Genomic DNA, 17,920 nt, shown 5'->3' with positions numbered 1-17,920 from the left:
GGTGTTGAAAGGTAGAAGGAGAAGAAGAATTCTTTGTTATATACACAAGGCACGCGACATACACAAAACCCATGAAAAATTTACATATGAAAATATGTATACTTCAGCTTGTCGCCAAGTAATATTATTTTCTAGGGAGAAGTCCTTTCACAGTGGTTGACAGTAATTTGAGCACACGCAGTAAGGTTGACATACTGGAATGATGGAGAGATCCTCAGAAGCAGGTTTTAATGTCCTTTTACGTGGATCTGAAAAGGAAGTCGATGGAGATATCTTGAACTCATTAGAGGTGGCCAGAGGGACTAGGTTGTCCCTAAAGCTTGGTACAGGGATCTTCCATCTGCAGCTGGCCCAGAGGTCTAGTTCTAAAATAATGCCAACCATCGTTTTGACAGCAACGACGAGTCTTCTGTCGTGAATTATGGCAGGAAGATGTCTGATGTTAAGAGCTACAGCATCTGGTTGGTCCTTGTTGCAGGGAAAAGCCGAAATTTCTATTTTTCCCACTTCAACAGCCAGAATCCCCCCCCCCGCGGAACATTCGACTCAGATGCGTCGTAGCAGTCGAAATCGAGACTTCAGTACCATAGGAAATGATCGGATATACACAGATCTTAATGCAACTGCACCCAACATCTTGGTGATGGACGTGTGATAATTGTTGGTTAAGCATCCACCGAAGTCAGTAGAACTTAATTTGCACGTGGTCTATATGTGGTGGAATGGAGAGCTTTTGTTCAAAAAGAATTCCCCGATTTTCATGTTGTTGGAGAGTAAAAATCACGGATCCTCTTAAGGTACCTTACGATGAACTATGTGGTTGCAGATCCAGCTAACAATTTCGTCGTTTAAAAAATTACACTTCATTAGCAATGGATTATCGAATCTTTTAAGTCCAAGAACGAGACAGAGTTACTCAATCTCAGACGATGGTAGCATGATTTTTTTTTCTCCCTGTGCGTTCAATGGGAATTTATTTCTTTTTTATTTTTCTCTCTATTTTTCGCCGGGAAACTAGAAACCCCTCCAAGTACGAGGCGTAATGGCCATAAGCTGCTTCAGCTAATTTCTTATTACTTTAGGCATTTCTCGAATTATCCAAATATCTCACTTTGGATGCCTGCCGATGAGGAACAAATCATTCCCGAAACAATCCATTAAATTTAATATGCTGCTTTTTGTGTTGTTGTTGTTGTTGTTGTTGTTGTGGGGTTTTAGATACATTAGCAGCTGTATTATTTCTGTAATTTCATTATATATATTGTGTGTAAGTTGTGTATCGTTGTTCTTCTGGCCATTTAGCAGCTAGACCCCTGCTGGGGCCCAACGTTGTCCACACTATGCCTTCTGGAGGCAGACCAGGTACCAAGTAATTTTAAGTTTTCACTCTGGCAGGTCCTTTCACATAATTTCCTGAGATTTCAGTGGCAAGGACCTAAAAAAAAATAATAAATAAATAATAATAATTTAATAGGATTGGGAATTAGTCGCTGAAGGGTTTTCGTATGCAGTTGGAATTTTGACGATTTTTTAAAATTTTGACATTGTGTGGGGCGTTCGCTGGTGTTTAGGCAGAGTAGGGGGAGACTGAAGACAGGGGGAAAGTCAGAAATATGGAGCCAATAGGGAAGGCGACCCCAGGTCAAAGTTTTAAATTTAAATTTAAATTTAGGTTACGCTGTGAAAGTGAAAAGAGTAAGGGAGGGAGAGCTGGAGAGAGGAAACAGGAAGTAAGGGGGTCGATAGAGGAGGTGATCCCTGTGGTCAGTGGGGCATGCCCATGTCCCACTAGGAGGAAAAGGAGTGAAACCATCTCCTCCCCTCCCCAGGGAAGTGGAAAGAAAGTACCGTGCAAGACAGCACAGGTATAGGATCTCCTGTGGCGTTGGCAGCAGAGTACAATGAGGTCAAGTCCATGGTAGATCTTCTATTTAAGTTCTAGTTCTTCTAAAGAGACGCCAACTTCTAGGGTTGTGGGTCATTCCCGGGACAAGTCTCGTACTTGCATTTCAGGTTGTCGAGGTTGCGCTTGCAGTCTGTCATCAAGTTTTCGGTTTTAATCTTCTTCCGTTTAAAGGAGAGAAATGCTGGTTGGTGATATGTTTTGTCTTTTGGTTGGCATAGTCGAATGGCTTTTCCTCAGTGTTTGGCAATTTGCACCTTTCTTCTCCGGAAGAGGTCCTTGGCGAATTGTGACAACGTTTTATAATCTTCTTCTGTTTCAAGGAGGAGAAATTCTTGATCTCTTGGAAGACATCTCACTTTTGTATTCAGAATACATCTTAGATCTTCGTAAATGGGACAGTCAAACATAAGATGGTTCCAGTCTTCTATCTCTCCACAAGTGCAATGTGGGTTTTCTGTGAGTCTGAAGCCAGCGAGCTTTGCTTGAAGGGGGCCATGACCTGTTATTAAGTACGTTGTATCCACATTCCTGGGAAGAACCATGATGGTGATTTCGGGTATACTCTATTTGTCTGTGGAAAAAACTTGCGGGTGATGTCTCCTTTGGTGGTACCGGCCCATCTGTTTTGCTACTCCTTCAGCAGGTGGTTCTGCAGGCGTCCTTTTTCTGCTTTCCTATTATTAGTGGGATCAGTTGTAAAATTCAGGAAGGTATGGGACTTCTTTTGGAAAGGTTCCAGTTCTAAGGATTTCTAGGTCTAGTGGGAGCGTTCTTGCTATTACTTGTATGGGTAGAGTACTCACTGTACTGCAGGCGCGGATTATGGAGGGGAGGATGGATCGCTGATTAGAATCCAGCGTTCTTCTATTTACTACTAGCCTTGTCTTATCGTTCCACATGGCCGCCGAAGCATATGAGATTTCCGGGATGAAAACTGTCTTATAAGAGAGTGTCAAAGTTCTCTTGTTGAAGCCCCAGTCAGTACAATGGGTGGTGTGTCGGGATAGTTTGGTAGGGTAACATGAGTTTAAATAGCAGGAGAACGGGGGGGAGTTCAAAAAAAGATTTGTATTCGCCCAGAAGCAGTTGTGACAGAAGATTGTAACAAACTCCATGTATTACACTTTTTCAACAGTCACCACACAAAATGGCACATATTTGCCAAATCTCAATACACTTCCGTAGGCCAGCTTTGTAGAAGTCCTCTAACTGCCCTTCAGACCACTACTCGGCAATGGTAATCACTTCATCATCAGCACCAAAGTGTTTTGCACGAAGAAAGGACTTCAAGGCACGAAAAAGGAAGAATTCTCAAGGTCAAAGGAATAAATAGGATGTGGAAATATTTCAAATCCACATTCGTTGGCATGCTTCACTGCAACATGCAAGGATCACAAAAGGACATTATCGTGGAGCAAACGTCCTTCTTTTGACAAGCTTTTCCTGTCTTTTTTCTTTTATAGCAGCCAGTCGCTTTTTGAAGCGGTTGGAATAATACTTTTCCATCACCGTACAGCTCGTTTGAAGGTAATCTTTTAGTAATAATATGCTGATCCAAAAATACTGATACAGCTATCATTTTGGCAACACCTTTGCTTTTTTTGAGTGGTGTTGACTCTGCATGCTTCCATTATTTTGATATTTTTTCATTTTAGAGATAATAGTGACGGATCCAAGTTCATCCGTGGTGACTAACCGTGAAGATAACTCCTCCTACTTTTTCTGGCACATTGGCAACTTTTCATGAGCACATTCTGCTCTTTCCACCTTCTGGGAGGGATCAGACCCCGTCTAATAGATACTACTCATACGCTACTCTTGATGGATGATGTTCTCCATAGACTCCCCTAATTTGGAGCTCTGCAGCTAATTCTTTTACCCTAATACGGCGATGTTACAGGATTAATGCTTCCATTTTCACAAGACGTCTCTTACAGAAGTTGCTGGGCTTCCTAGGATTTCTTCCTCTTGTACTGAGGGTTCTTTAACATTTTAATTGTTTACATCAATACACAATAATACTGTAATCCGGGAAGTCTTCTCTATTAACAACAACCATTTCTTCATGGGTGTTTTGGGTGTTTTCTCTCGCAGAAAGAGAAGCCAAATCACTCATCTGTATTCCACATTATCCATTGTGACACACTGCCCTTCATTCAGCGCCACAAAGAAAAAAATTAAATTGTCAAACATACGATTGAATTTCATCTTTCTGTGAACACAGATAGATAAAATTGATATACCTGTAATTCATATAAAAAAAAATTCATATAAAGGCCATACAAGAATAAATTCATCTGCGAATGTGAAATATATCCATAAATTGCATAAGTTTATACGTTCAACCAATTCTTGTACAGCTGTGAGATCTTACCGGTTCATTGGGGTAAATGGTAATGAGTGCGCCAATGCTGATATTCGGGGTGAAAGGCAGAAGAGGGAAGTTAATAAGCACGGTACAGTATTGACCACGGAAGTCTTCTTCACCATTTCTCTTTGGAACTATGATGTCGATACACTGGTCATACGATCCAAATTCGGTGATGTCTCCATACAGTAATCCGCTTGGAATCTTTCCTGAAGCATCCAGCACTGTAAAAGAATCAAAGTATACCTTATCTTTTCGCATTAGAGATTCATTGAAAAACTATGGCTTATGTATATACTATAAGAACAATTATTAAGAATACCACTAATCGTGAAATCCAAATTATTATCAAGTATTAGTAATAAAAACTATGCATACAACGAGGTGCTACTTTATTAAGAAGTTCCCATGTTAAGCAGATCCCCGTTTATCTCTTAAAACAGCCTGGATCCAACGTGACATCGGCTCAAAGATGTGTTCAACGCGTATCGCAGTTGATTGAATTGCGACTTGGTGAGAATAGGTATCATCCTAGTGAAAGTACCCATTCGCAGATAGACACATTATAATCATGAAGGGATACCCCCAATCGGGAACAATTTCCACATAAATTGTGGCATCCAAATGTTACTTTATTGGTATTAATAAGACCAATATGTACTACGAAAACATTGTGCACACAATTACAGTGCCACCACCAGCCCTGCATTTTTGACACATAGTGGGATGAATTCAATGGCGTGTGCTACTTTTTTCATTTTCGAGTCCTTCCATTATTTTTAAATCGCTGGAACCATGAATTAACGGATCAAGTGATGCTTTTCCAAATTCTCGAACAAAAAATTCAGTCAGTTTTGAATAATTTAGTGGCATGGGCGGGTTTGAATAAACTAAAGATTTCTGTCACCAAGACCAATTTCATGGTGTTTAAACACCACTTCGAATATGGAAGGCCGCCAAAGGTAACCCTATATGGTACTCAAATTCCATATGTACAGAACACCAAATATCTGGGTTTAACTTTAGATGATCGTCTCAGGTTTCATGTACATGTCACTAAAATCAATGAAAAAATCAAAAAATTCATAGCTGCAGTTGTTAGAATTTCCCGCAAGGAATGGGGTTTATCCAAAAAAACTCTGGTATTGTACTACAAGACGATATTTCTTCCCATTGTAGATTATGGTGCTGGTATTTGGTTTGCGGCTGCTACCAAGGTTACAACTAAAGCCAAGCTTCTGTCCCTGCAACGTACAATGTTGCTTACAGTTATACGCGCTCTAAGGACAGTGTCGACAAATGCCTTACAGGTTATTGCAGGTACCATCCCCTTGGATTTACACATTATTTTCCGAGGTATTGTATATAACTTAAAGAAGGGAAGGGCGTTACAAATATTGAATATTACCTCTAATCCAAATAACAACATAAAGGAGGAAAAACGTAGAATTTGGGGCGAGCTTGTGAATTGCTGGCAGCAACGTTGGGATTTGAGTGAGTATGGAACCATTACAAGAGGCTACATTCCAGCCCTAAGCTTTGCAATGGATAGGAGGGTGTCTTCTTGGTTTGCTCCCACCATGACCACGAGTTACTTAATCACTGGACATGGCTTAAGGGCCAAACTATTTGAAAGAGGATTAGAACCTGACCCCTACTGTTCGTGCGGTGAGGTGGAATCTTGGAGACATGTCATCCTTGAATGCGGACTGTATACTTCAGACAGGCAGGAATTACTAAATAGGTTGCCAAACCTCACGGAGAATAATTTACCTCTCTTGGTTCAGAGGTGGGACATCTTTGCTTTGCTTCAGGAATTCTCGGCCAAAGTTTTTAAAAGAAGACAGGAGCTAAGAAATCTATTGCAGGATACCAATTAAGGGAAGTGCTGCACATTTGACGACAGAACACTTCGTGTAATGTCATCTTTATAGGATGTTTCTTGTCTACAGCGAGATGATCTTCTGCTCCTGGACACCCAATTCAGGCTTGCATTTGTGGATGGACTCTAAAGTGGAGATAATGTTAATGTTAATGTTTCTAAGTGTTAAGTTAATGTAAGTGTATGTATTTGCTATTTGCATGTAAATAATCGTATAATGTTGCTTTTTTTTCAACAAGTGTACATTGTTCTTAGTTGGAAAATTTTTATTCTTATTTTTTATTTTATTTTTATTTTTTATTTTATTTTTATTTTTATTTATTAATATATATATATATTTTTTTTTTTTTTTTTTTTTTCGCTGGCCTCCAAGTTTGGGCAGCCTTGGGGGCGGGATTGCTGGCACCTACCAGTATAGCACTACTTCCGGTAGGTGCAGGATTTGTGCATTACAGCACACATAGAGAATGGTGGATCCAAGTGTTAGTTAATCCCTGGTGGCGAAATGGCCTGACATAATGCTCTTTTTTTCAGGCCTGTCTTGCAGACGTTCTGAGCTTTCTCAGGAGTAAAAGGTGGAGATGGGCTTGTGTCTAGGAGCCACCCTTCATATCAGGACACACACAATCAAAAAAAAAAAAAAAAAAAACCTTCGACCAGTGTTGGTGATCCTCAGCCAACTGGAACCTTGTTTCTTTTCGTTTTGTTGTACTTTCTGAAATGCCAAAAAAGCATTTCACGGTTGGTATATGACTGATTTAAACCTTTTTTACAACAGCCAAGTTTGGAAAAAGGCACATAAAAATCCTTGCCGTCAATGATGGGACTCGAACTCAGGACTTTTCCACCCGGTGTTGGAAGAACGGCGATTCTATTAGATGTGCTACCCACGAGGTCACTTATATAGCTTGCAAACTTATCCCTCGTAATAACTTTTTAAATCCGTTTTGCAGATCTGTATCTTTAATTCTATAAAGTCAGTACATTCAGCGTCCTCCAGACTAGTTGGAAAAAACCACAGTTCGAATCCTGAGGATTTTGCATGAGCCTTTTTCACAACGTGGCTGAATTAGTTCGTCTGAGGGGAGGGTAGTATGGTTTTTCTCCCGAAAACCCGGGTTTTTCGTCGAGGAACTTCTTAGAGCTCCTGAAAACAGTGATTGTAAGTCAAGTGTTGACGTTAAGATATTGGTGACCAAAGCTCTTAAATCGGATTTAAAAAATGTTAAGATCAATTCTCTTAGGCTAGTGAGGAACAAAGGAATCTTTCTGGAAACGGCCTCTAAAACAGATCTGGAGTGTTTGTCCTCCTCGGAGTCTTTTACATCTGCAAGTATCAGCTCAGGTGTTCCTCGAGCTTAAGCTTAAGCCCAGTATTCTTTTACAATTTTTCAATAAATATTTAGATGCTGGAACTTTCCCGGATCTGTGGAGAGCTGCCCTTATCAAGCTGATTAGGAAACCAGACAAGCCCCCTGAAGGACCGAGGTCTTATCGGCCTATAGCCTTATTGGTTAACATTGGTAAGCTATCAGAACGTTTAATTGCCCTGAGATTAAACAACTTGTTATTGGAACGGGGACTAATTGCGCCTAATCAATACGGATTCACTCCTGGAAAGTCCTGCAACAACGCCCTTGTTGCCTTCATTTCTTCTGTTGAACACTCCAGCTTCAAGTATACTATTGCTATCTTTATTGACTTCGAGGGTGCTTTTGATTCCCTTTGTTGGGAAAGTGCCCTCAAACGTTTACGTCATGCCGAATGTTCCAAGCAACTTTATCTTCTAATTAAGAGCTGTTTTTCTAACAGATTTATCACTGTCAGATCCAAGTACAGACAAATTTCGCGTCAGGTCTTTCGAGGGTGTCCTCGGGGATCCATTTTGGTACCACTTTTCTGGAACTTTGTTTTGCAAGGTTGGATTACCCGAACCTTTGACAACGTGAAGATCATGGCATATGCGATTGATATGACAGTCCTTGTTAGTGGCAATTCAAGGTCTTCAATTGAAATATCCGCTGAGAAAGTTTTATTATTATTATTATCATTATTATTATCCGTTTATTAACCACAAGAAACTGTGGGTCCCCTCGGGATTTTATCTGATCTTCAACAATGGACAGTTGAAAATAAGTTAAAAATTAGTTCTACCAAGATAAAAATTATTATCCTTGGCTCTAAATTGGACGTTCGTCGACCACCAAGAGTTAAAATAAACGATAGACAAATATAATAACGGAATTATATAATAACGGAAATTAAACTTTTGGGAATAACTATTGACAGCAAGTTAAATTTTGTCCCATATTTATCCAATCTGCGAATTAAGATCGGAAATTTCACCTGCGCTCTTGTCAGAGTTTCTAGAAAATCTTTACTGTAACTCTGTGTTTCTCCCTATGGTTGCCTATATTGCTGGCGCTTGGTTCCATTGGGTACGGTCTGTGCAATTTCAGTCAAAATTGATGTCAATTCAGCGTACAATGTTTCTTTGAATTTCGAAGATTTGTCGAACAGTTTCAACATCTGCTTTGCAGGTTTTAGCTGGGACGTTACCACTCGACCTCTACATAATTTTCAGAGATTTATGTTATCGCTTGAAACGTTAGATTTCCACTCAGATCCTTGTAATTTCTATTAACACTCAAGAACGACAAAGAATTTGGCAAGAGTTGATCAATTTGTGGCAGAGTAGGTGGGATGGCACAACACTGGGCAGTGTAACACGTAAGGTTTTTCCTGAAGTTGACTCTCTTATGGATACAAAATCTACAGTCTGAGTTAGTCTTAACTTGTTTACCTCCTATTTGATATCAGGACATGGATCATTAAATAAGAAACTGTTTAAATTTCGTTTGTCTCTTACGGAACTCTGTCATTGTGGCTTCGTGAAAGATTACCAGCACGTATTGATTACCAGCAATAGTACTCTTGTCCCTCATACAATGAATTTCGATAATTCTGCAAAAGCAATTCCCAACTTTTCATCAGGATTTGAACCTAATTTTGTATCAAATGCCACCAGTTACCGCGCCCTTCAGGATTTTGCTATGGCAACCTTCAGTAAAAGGCTTGCAATCCTTTCTGAATGACTGCACCTGCGAATGTTTCAAATTCAGCTCAAGACTCATCATCTTCACTGCAATAACGTCCATTTTCTCAACAAGATTAACAATTTTGGACGTGCTGTGTGTGTTTTTGCAACTCTACAAGTGTCCTGCAACTACAACTCAGTTTAACGATGAAAATTCCTGAGCTCCTGAAATTGTTCGGCTGTCTGTTAAGTGACTGTGACTTTGTTATTGGAGATTGACTGACTGTGACTTTGCTACTGATGACTGCAGGACTTACCGGATGTCACATTTAACCTAAGCTCTTTATAAGGTTCGTGCCTGCTTCTGGGCTAAAATGCTTGTGTAAAGTTTTGTTGGTTGAATGGTACTGGTCTAGGGATTTTTTTGAGGGATTATTATCCTTAATTAATTTCTTTGAGCTTGTATATAACCTTTAATTTTTTCTTTATATGTATGTTAATTTTTAAAAGTTAACGGGATCACTTGGATTGTTTACTTTGAAACCTCGAAGTATCATCTGTTTACCTCAAGCTGCTGAGGTTAATCTTGTGTACAGTATTTAATTATTCTATAGTTGTATAAGATTTTGTTTTCTCACTATATTTGGCTAGAGTCATTGGCTCGAACTTTGTTCGGTTCTTGGAGTCCGTCTCTTCTGCTGCCACCGGTTGGCAGCCCTGGTCTACCTTCACGTGCTTCTCCCGGAATCAGCAGGCGCGTTTACGACCTGCTGATTTCGGATAGCCAAACAGCCAGTTCATTTATGGCCTTTCTGCAGAGTCTTTTATCTTAAAAGTGAAACGAGGTGGAGAAGAACTAACGTTCCAGGTGCCACCCTACACAAATACATACATATATACATATTATCTTCCCCCGTCGATAAATTCCACCCCAAAGAAATACGAAATGGGCGGTATTTATTTTTAAATTCCCGGAAAAACACAATATAAAGCAATCAAATCTTTGACTTGATTTTCTAAGTCCCAATTGATCCACTAGATTCAACTATTGCTCAACTGAGTTAAACGAATTTTTCGCTGTATGATTTCTTTCTCTTCAAAGATGGTATTTGCCCATATATGTTGGTTCTGGTATTCCATCTCAGAGATTTAATAATTTGGAATCTCCTCTTTTCGATCTTTTCTGGCTTAAAAATCTCTCTGCAACGTTCTTTCAAATTCATTTATTGCCTATATCATTCTTCCAACTCCAATAATCACTTGGAATTCTTGAACTTTCTCATTTTAAAACTTAATTTTCTCAAGTCCAACTTTCCTAACAGTGAGCAAATTTTCCTTGGTGATTTTAATGTTCACAACTAAAGCTGGATTCGGTGTTCTAGTTACACCGACCGAACTGGTCTTGTTGCTGAGGCTTCTGCAATTACTAATAACATCACACAAATTATTAATTTAACTACAAGAATACCAGACAATCCTAATCACGCAGCCAACATGCTTGGTCTCTTTCTCACAAATAATCCTTCTAAGCACACCTTCGAGGTAAGTAGTCCTCTCGGCACCTCATCTCACAACTTAGTTTTGGTCTCTTCTCCAATGGAGCCTATCTCTCTCTCTCTTGGCCATTCTCAACCTCCTGTTTGACATTACAGGAATGAAAAACGGGATGATCTACTTTGTTTCTCTTCTTCTTTTGGTGATATTACTGTTTTAAATCTTCTGGTGAAAACGTTTGCTTAGATCGTGTCAGCGAAATTATTCTTGTAGGGATTCCCGTATTCCACACTCCACCCTAAAATCTCGTTTTTTATCTGACTTGGTTTTCCATAAATGTGCTAAGGCTATTCATGAGAAGAACGTTGTTTGTCGCAATTGGCTTGTATCCAAACGTCCGGGTTAATTTTCTGCCTACACCAAAGCTTTTAAAAATTGTAAAGCAATTATTAACCAGTCCAAACTAGATTTCGAACAGGCTAAGCTTAAAAACTTACAAGAAAACTTACTTCTTGTCCAAATGGCGGTCGAACATTCTGGTCTCTTGCCAGAGCTGTTGGCCTCAACTTTTTGGCGATATCTGTCAAAATCAGATGGTAATAAATCAGAATCGCAAGCCCTGGGCAGGTCGGCCTTCAAGGCTTAAGCATCAAGGCTAAAAACATACTTCAAAAAAAGAACTTATAACAAGGTCACATAATGAAGATATTAGACCATCCAAGGTTATAAAATCACAGTGTTTCTCTCTCTCCAAGGATAGTTTATCAATTGTTACTAATAAGTAATCTGAAATATAGTTTTAATGAAATTTCGAAATTTAATTAAAATTCGTTCTATCACATTAGAATTTTTTGCAAATAAAAAATTTTCTATTTATTGTTTATTTTTACCAATAGGTTATTTATATAAAAATATTGATAAAAATACTAAAAACAAAAATATGCTGTCAATTATACATGACCGCAAACTAGCCACGCTTAACAACTTTTTTAGATTTCTGAACTTGTGTTTAGTTCAGGGATTAGCATTAGTAGAGACACATGATCCAAGAAAGCAAGCTTATACACCATCAACCAAAAAAAAAAAACAAAAAAAAAATTCCCATTGCACCCATCCGGTCACACTCCAAATGTTTGTCTAGTTCTGCCTTGAATTTCTTTAACGACAGATGGAAGTTTGTTCCAGCAATTACCCACCCCCTGGCTAAAAGCAAACTTTCACGAATGTATTCTACAACTGTCTTTCCTCAATTTGAAACTGTGCCCTTTCAGTTTGTAATCTGAGCAAGAGGAAGAATCCCATCAGCATTGAGCCTGCTCAATCCATCCACACACCTCAATCAGATCACCACGTAGGTGCCTAGTCTTCAGATGCTGCAACTTGCAGAATTTAAAGCTTTCTTTGTAACACCAACCCTTGTTGCCCTTCACTATACTCGTTCTAGCAACTATACATCCTCCTAAAATGAGGCCCCAGACCTGTATATAGTACTCAAGGTGTGGCCTGATCATTGGCTTATACAAGGGAATAATCACCTCCTTATCCCTCTGCTCCCAAAATTCCATATCATTGACAAGATTCCATGACCTACTCTGGCAGGCTCTCTGCACTGCTCAGACGACTTCACATCTGTCTGAACAATTACCCCAGTTCTCTTTCATTCTCCACTACCCTGAGTATAACGTACCAACCACATAGTTGGTACGTTAATCTTGAGTTATTGCTACCCATATTGCAGTACTTTGCATTTGCCAATGTTAAACTTCAGTTGCCACTTCTCAGACAATCTACCCAACTTTTGCAGATCCTATTGCAGCAGCATACTGTCATTACTGTTATTAACAACCCTGCCAACCTTTGTATTAAGCTTGATATACCTTCATCACTATCATAGATAAATATACAAAACAACAAAGGACCCAACAGCGAACCCTGAGGACACCACTAATAACATTGGTCCCCGTAGAGCAATACCCACTGATCACCACTCTCTGTCTTTCCCAACTCAACCACCGTTTCATCCCTTCTAGCAACTTGCCCTTAATGCCATAACGCTCCAATTTATACAGTAGTCTTCCATGTGCAACAGTACCAAAGGCTTTTGTGAAATCCAAGTATACGATATCAAAATAATTTTTTGCAACCAGTTCCTTTGTGATGACGTCATAGTATCCAATCAAATTGGTCAGACAAGACTTTCCCTTAACAAACCCATGATGTGTCTGAATTATTGCTGCAGTCTTGTCTGGATGATCCTGCAATGCATCTTTAACCAGTGACTCCATTATTTTACCCGAACAGAAGTTAAACTAACTGGTCTGTAATTACTCGTGTCACCTTTTGAACCCCCTTTGTGAATTGGGGATACATTTGCACATCTCCAGTCCACGTGGACTTCCCCCGAATCTAAGTATGTTCTCATAATTAGTGCTAAGGGTTTACTTACTTCCTTTTCTGCCTCCTTTAACATAACTGGATAGATCCCATCCACCCCAGGTGCCTTTCTTATGTTTAATTTCAACAATTTCTTCTCCACTTTGCTCTCAGTTATTACAAAATCATTTAATTCCCTGTTCGAGTTTGATAAACATCTCGACCTCTCCTCCTTGAATAACTCTTGATCTGTGAAAGTAGATGAAAATTCTCATTTAGTTCGGCAGCTATCTGAGAATAATCATCTATAGCTAAACCATTGATATCAAGTGGACCAATGTGATTCATCCCCTTCCTTTTAAAGTTAAAATAAGTAAAGAAGTCCTTGCTGTTTTTCTTTACATCCTTTGCCAAAGATTTTTATAATTTTCCTTCGCTTGCCGTCACCTCCTTTCTGACTTCATTACAGAGTAGCTTGTATCTGCCATAGGCTTCTTTGTCGCCTGACAATTTATATGCATCCCATGCATTTTCTTCTCTGCCACGAGTCTCATTAGTTCATTTGACATCCATTTGGGACTGAACTTAGAGCAGTATTTCTTAGTTGGAACAAAAAGCCTAGAAGCTTCCAAGATTACTTTCTTGAATGCTTCCCATTTAGAATTTGCTTTGGTAACATCATCAGTTGGTCCCACTGTATAGAACCTAAAAAGTCTCTGAGACCACTGTAGTTGCCTTTACGAAAGCAAAAACCCTTCCCTTTACCCCTGATAGTAGTTACATCTTTAAGTAAATCTCACATCAGTACACTGTGATCACTGCCACCTAGTGGTTCCTTTACCTCTAAATTCTTAATGAATGAATAATCACTGCTAATAACCAGATCAACAATGTTACTCCCTCTTGTTGCCTCTCGTAGATTCTGCTGTAGAAAACAATCATCCAGTAAATCCACAAAAGCTTTACTATTGTGCAAGTGACCAACCCACTAGTCCCAGTGTATATCTGGAAAGTTAAAATCCCCACATTACAAGACATTCTGGTTTACTGATCCACTCTATTTCTCTGTATAATCGTTCATTGTTTTGCTTATGTCACACCAAACTGACTGCAACATTGTAAACTGGAATGTCACCTATGTAAACTGGATGCACAGCCTTAGATTTTATGTGTTTCTCAACCTATCGCAGCATAATCCTTCCTCCCTTCCTATCCCGTTCATCGTTTCTGTACACATTTCGGTACAGATTTCTTCCTATCTTCCGTTTCTGTACACATTTCTTCCTATCGTTTCGGTACTCCCCAAATTCCAATTCTGCATCTCTTATATCTGATGGGGCACCACGTCTCTGATATCCAACAATATCCGCCATGGATGTCTTAACCAGCACTTCAAATTCATCAAATTTGTTTACTATACTCCTAGCATTGGTGTACAAGCAAGTATATATGCACCTGTTTTAAATCTTAGTTCATCATCAGCCATTTTGAATCCACTGCAGGATGATGACCTCTCCAGCAACTTTCCAGTTCCTTCTCTTTTGTGCAATGGCCATCCATTTGCTACCCACAAACTCATGAATTTCATCTGTCAATCTCCGTTGTTGTCTTCCAGGTTTTCTTCTAGCTCCTCTTGGGTACCATTCTGTTATTTTCTTAGTCCATCTGTCATCATGTCTTCGAGCTATGTGACCATTTTAGTTCTTTAGTTTTGATAAGAATGTCCTTTACTTGAGTTTGCTGCCTAATCCATGTGTTTCTCTTCTTATCTAACAATCTGATTCAGAATATAATTCAGTCCATTCTTCGCTGTGTAGTTCTCAGCTTCTCTTACATTTTTTTAGTGAGTGCCCAAGTTTCAATTCCATAAGTCCTAGTGAGGAGTATACATTGGTTCATTATTTTAGGTATTCTAACCCAGCCCATGTATTTACTTGTTTCATGATCCCCAGCAGTTCCTGAAATCCCCAGCAACTGGCTTTCCGGGCGGCTGCTGCTCATTCCAATAGAATCAGTGTGCAAGAATCACTTTCACCTCTGCCAGTGGCTACTATTAATCTATTAGTCCTTGTATCCTCCCCAAAGCTAGCAGTTTTCCGACCCAACGAACACTCTCTCGATAGCATTAGCAGATATTCCTGCACCCTTTCTATTTAAGTGTATCCCATCCCTGTAGAAGCAATTTCTCCTGTTAACAACAAGAGACCGCTCTGAGAAAAATTCTACCTCATGAGCTCTGCACAATCTCTCCAGGGCCGAGTTGATTGACAAGGCTCTCATCATATACTCCTTCCTATCCTGTCTGGGCAGGAGTGCAGACACCTTAAAATTTAACCCTAATTCGCGAATTGTTTTCAGCATTGACCTGTACTTGCTCAGTAAATCCGCAGATCTCCTAAACTTAATGTCATTGGTGTCAACGTCTACAACGATATCACCTTTTGTGCCCTTAAACGATGATATTTGCTCTATAACGTCATCAAATTTATGCCCATGGTAGACCAGACTACCTTGGTTCTATTCCACGTATCCTTTTTGCACAATACCTTTCTCGTTTCCCTGACGATTGATTCACTAACAGTAACTATCTCCTGTGGGACCAGCGCCTTCTTCCCTGAAGTTTGCCGCTGTGTTGCCTGGTGCATACGATTCTGCTCTGGCGTTGAGTTGGGCAGGTGAGAACTTGTTGGGCCTCCCATTTCAATTCCTTCTAGGGCATCCACTGGACTCTTCAAGCTCTCATAGACGCCCAACAGAACGCTGAGTTGGCGCCTAATTTCTTCACATTCTCTGCACTTAGCACACTCAAAGACATCCTCCATGGATGTCTTTGAGTGTGCTAACCAAAGTACTTTCACTACAACTTGGGCGAGTGTAGTGAAAGTACTTTGGTTAGCAGGAGATCCCTAGGGGGCCATTCTCCAACGCATCGCAGTCTAAAAAAATGTGCAAAATCAAGATGTTTGCGGAACTTTCGAGCAGGACATGATGCATTTTGCACATTTTTTTAGACTGCGATGCATTGGAAAAGGGTCCCCCTAGGGATCTCCCGCTAACCAAAGCACTTTCACAACACTTGCGCAAGTTGCTTTGCTGCTCTTATCTGGGGGGTTTTAGTGCATCGGCAACTTGCGCAATATTACCTCATGTATTTCTCTGTAAATTGTGAGTGTTTTGTTATCGATTTGGAGTCTGGTAGAGGAAACCACCGAGTTTTCTGGAGAAAAAACTATGCTGCCCTCGCCCTAAATAGCCACATTTTCAAAAAGACCCATAAAAATTCTTTGCTTCATTGATGGGTTTCAGACTCAGGTCATTTCCATCCACTGTGGGGAGAACGATGATTATACCAACTGTGGTGCCCAAGAGGGCAGTTTAGGGATTTTTAAAATACAAAATCTAGTAGCAACCTGCCGATTTGAGGTTCAACAAAAGTATCTGCTTTGATTTTTTCAATGTAATCGAAATAAGAAAGACGTTTCAGTCCAACCTAGTTGAAGTAATTTCGTTCCTTCTCAGAGCTTTAATGAACTGTTACTTTAAACGTAGCTTTATGTGCAGAGAAGATAACAGTACCTAGTTTTGGTCGTTATAGTGGCTTGTCTTTAATTTTATTTAGCGCCAGAGACCACCTCCATGTCCACACTTACCTTTCCCAATTTTCAGATCTTGCTCGACTTCCCCAATCGCACAGAAAGCAAGGCATTTTTGTGTAGCCAAGTTTCTGGCTCAGAGACCAATAACTTTAAAATCTCCACACATTTTAACCAACTACTCTTTAAAGGAACAGTGTGTGGTTATAGAATGGAAACTGGCCGAAAACCTTCTCAGGGACCAAATGTTTCCTTCTCAACTAATGGCCGAACATCCAAAGGATAATATCAAGTACACAAGAACAAGAGAACCTTGTGAAACAAATAAACAAAAGCCAGCTTAAATACTTATTCGATTTTAATGAAATTTCAAAGGCTCTGGATAGATCCATTGAACATGTTAAAGATAATGGACAATTTACGCAGCAGTTGAGAACGTCTTGAAAAAATGACTTACTTTGCACAGCCCACGTCTTCATCTGTCGTAATGAGGTGCTGAATTTCATCATGGATTGCACACACGATGAAGATATTTCTTCTTCTAGAAAAATTCTCATCAGTTTAGGAAGTAACATTTTCCCGATACTGTCCGATAGTCCTTTGATGATCCCCATCATTATGTGGGCGGCGAGGTACCTGTCCGGGGTCTTCGGAATTGGAGGAGCCTCGAAAGTTGCATTTTGTGTTTGTAAATCCACTGGAGAGTTGATAGAAATGTTTGTGGTGGCATGGTCATCACTATGAACTACAGCAATAAACCAAAGACACGGAACGCATAAAATCCAACTGTACGCCATCGCGGTATTTGACTGAATGAAGTGTTTGGGGGTCTTAGTAAAAGTAAAAAGACATTACGTTTAATCGTGTTGTTTGCGGAAATACGTGTTTGATTTATAGAGAATTTGTTAAATAATCCCGTCACGCTTAATTAAATTGTATACGGCTGGAGGGACCTTGAGAAAACCAGAACTTCTTGAACAAAATATTGAAGAAACAGGTTTATTGTGGAATAATCTGAACATGATTATTAAAAAAAAAAGTGATATTGAGCAGGAAAAATTATCTTTCTCTCTCTTTTCCCTTCATACTCTGAAAACAACCTTGTATTTAAATTATCTTCAAAATAATTGAAATGCCTTCCAAGATTTTATCCTTGAAAAGAGTGAATTCTTGACAACTTTGGACAGATAAAGTCGTTAAAGAGGAACAACTTCAGCTCTTAACTTAACTTAATTTCAAATTATAATTAATGGTATTAATAAATAAT

The 17,920-nt window shown here is 39.5% G+C and overlaps 1 protein-coding gene across 1 annotated transcript in view; it reads right to left on the bottom strand.

Annotated features, from left to right (window-relative positions):
• The window catches only part of LOC150084030 (O-acyltransferase like protein-like), a 74,977-nt gene extending 57,506 nt beyond the window's left edge, over window positions 1–17,471 (bottom strand). Inside the window, exons 1-2 of the mRNA XM_090375867.1 lie at window positions 17,111–17,471; window positions 4,281–4,498 (exon numbers count right to left, since the gene is read on the bottom strand). Of these exons, the coding sequence (XP_090231993.1) occupies window positions 4,281–4,498; window positions 17,111–17,450 (558 nt within the window). The 5' untranslated portion in view covers window positions 17,451–17,471. The remainder of the gene's footprint in view (window positions 1–4,280; window positions 4,499–17,110) is intronic.
• Between the last annotated feature and the right edge of the window lie 449 nt (window positions 17,472–17,920).

The sequence above is a fragment of the Mastigoproctus giganteus genome, chromosome 6 (genome assembly GCF_048544385.1).
Source record: "Mastigoproctus giganteus isolate SK-2022 chromosome 6, ASM4854438v1, whole genome shotgun sequence".
Lineage (NCBI taxonomy): Eukaryota > Metazoa > Arthropoda > Arachnida > Uropygi > Thelyphonidae > Mastigoproctus > Mastigoproctus giganteus.
Note: the sequence above shows the minus strand (reverse complement) of the source record. Positions and strands in the feature narration are given on the sequence as shown.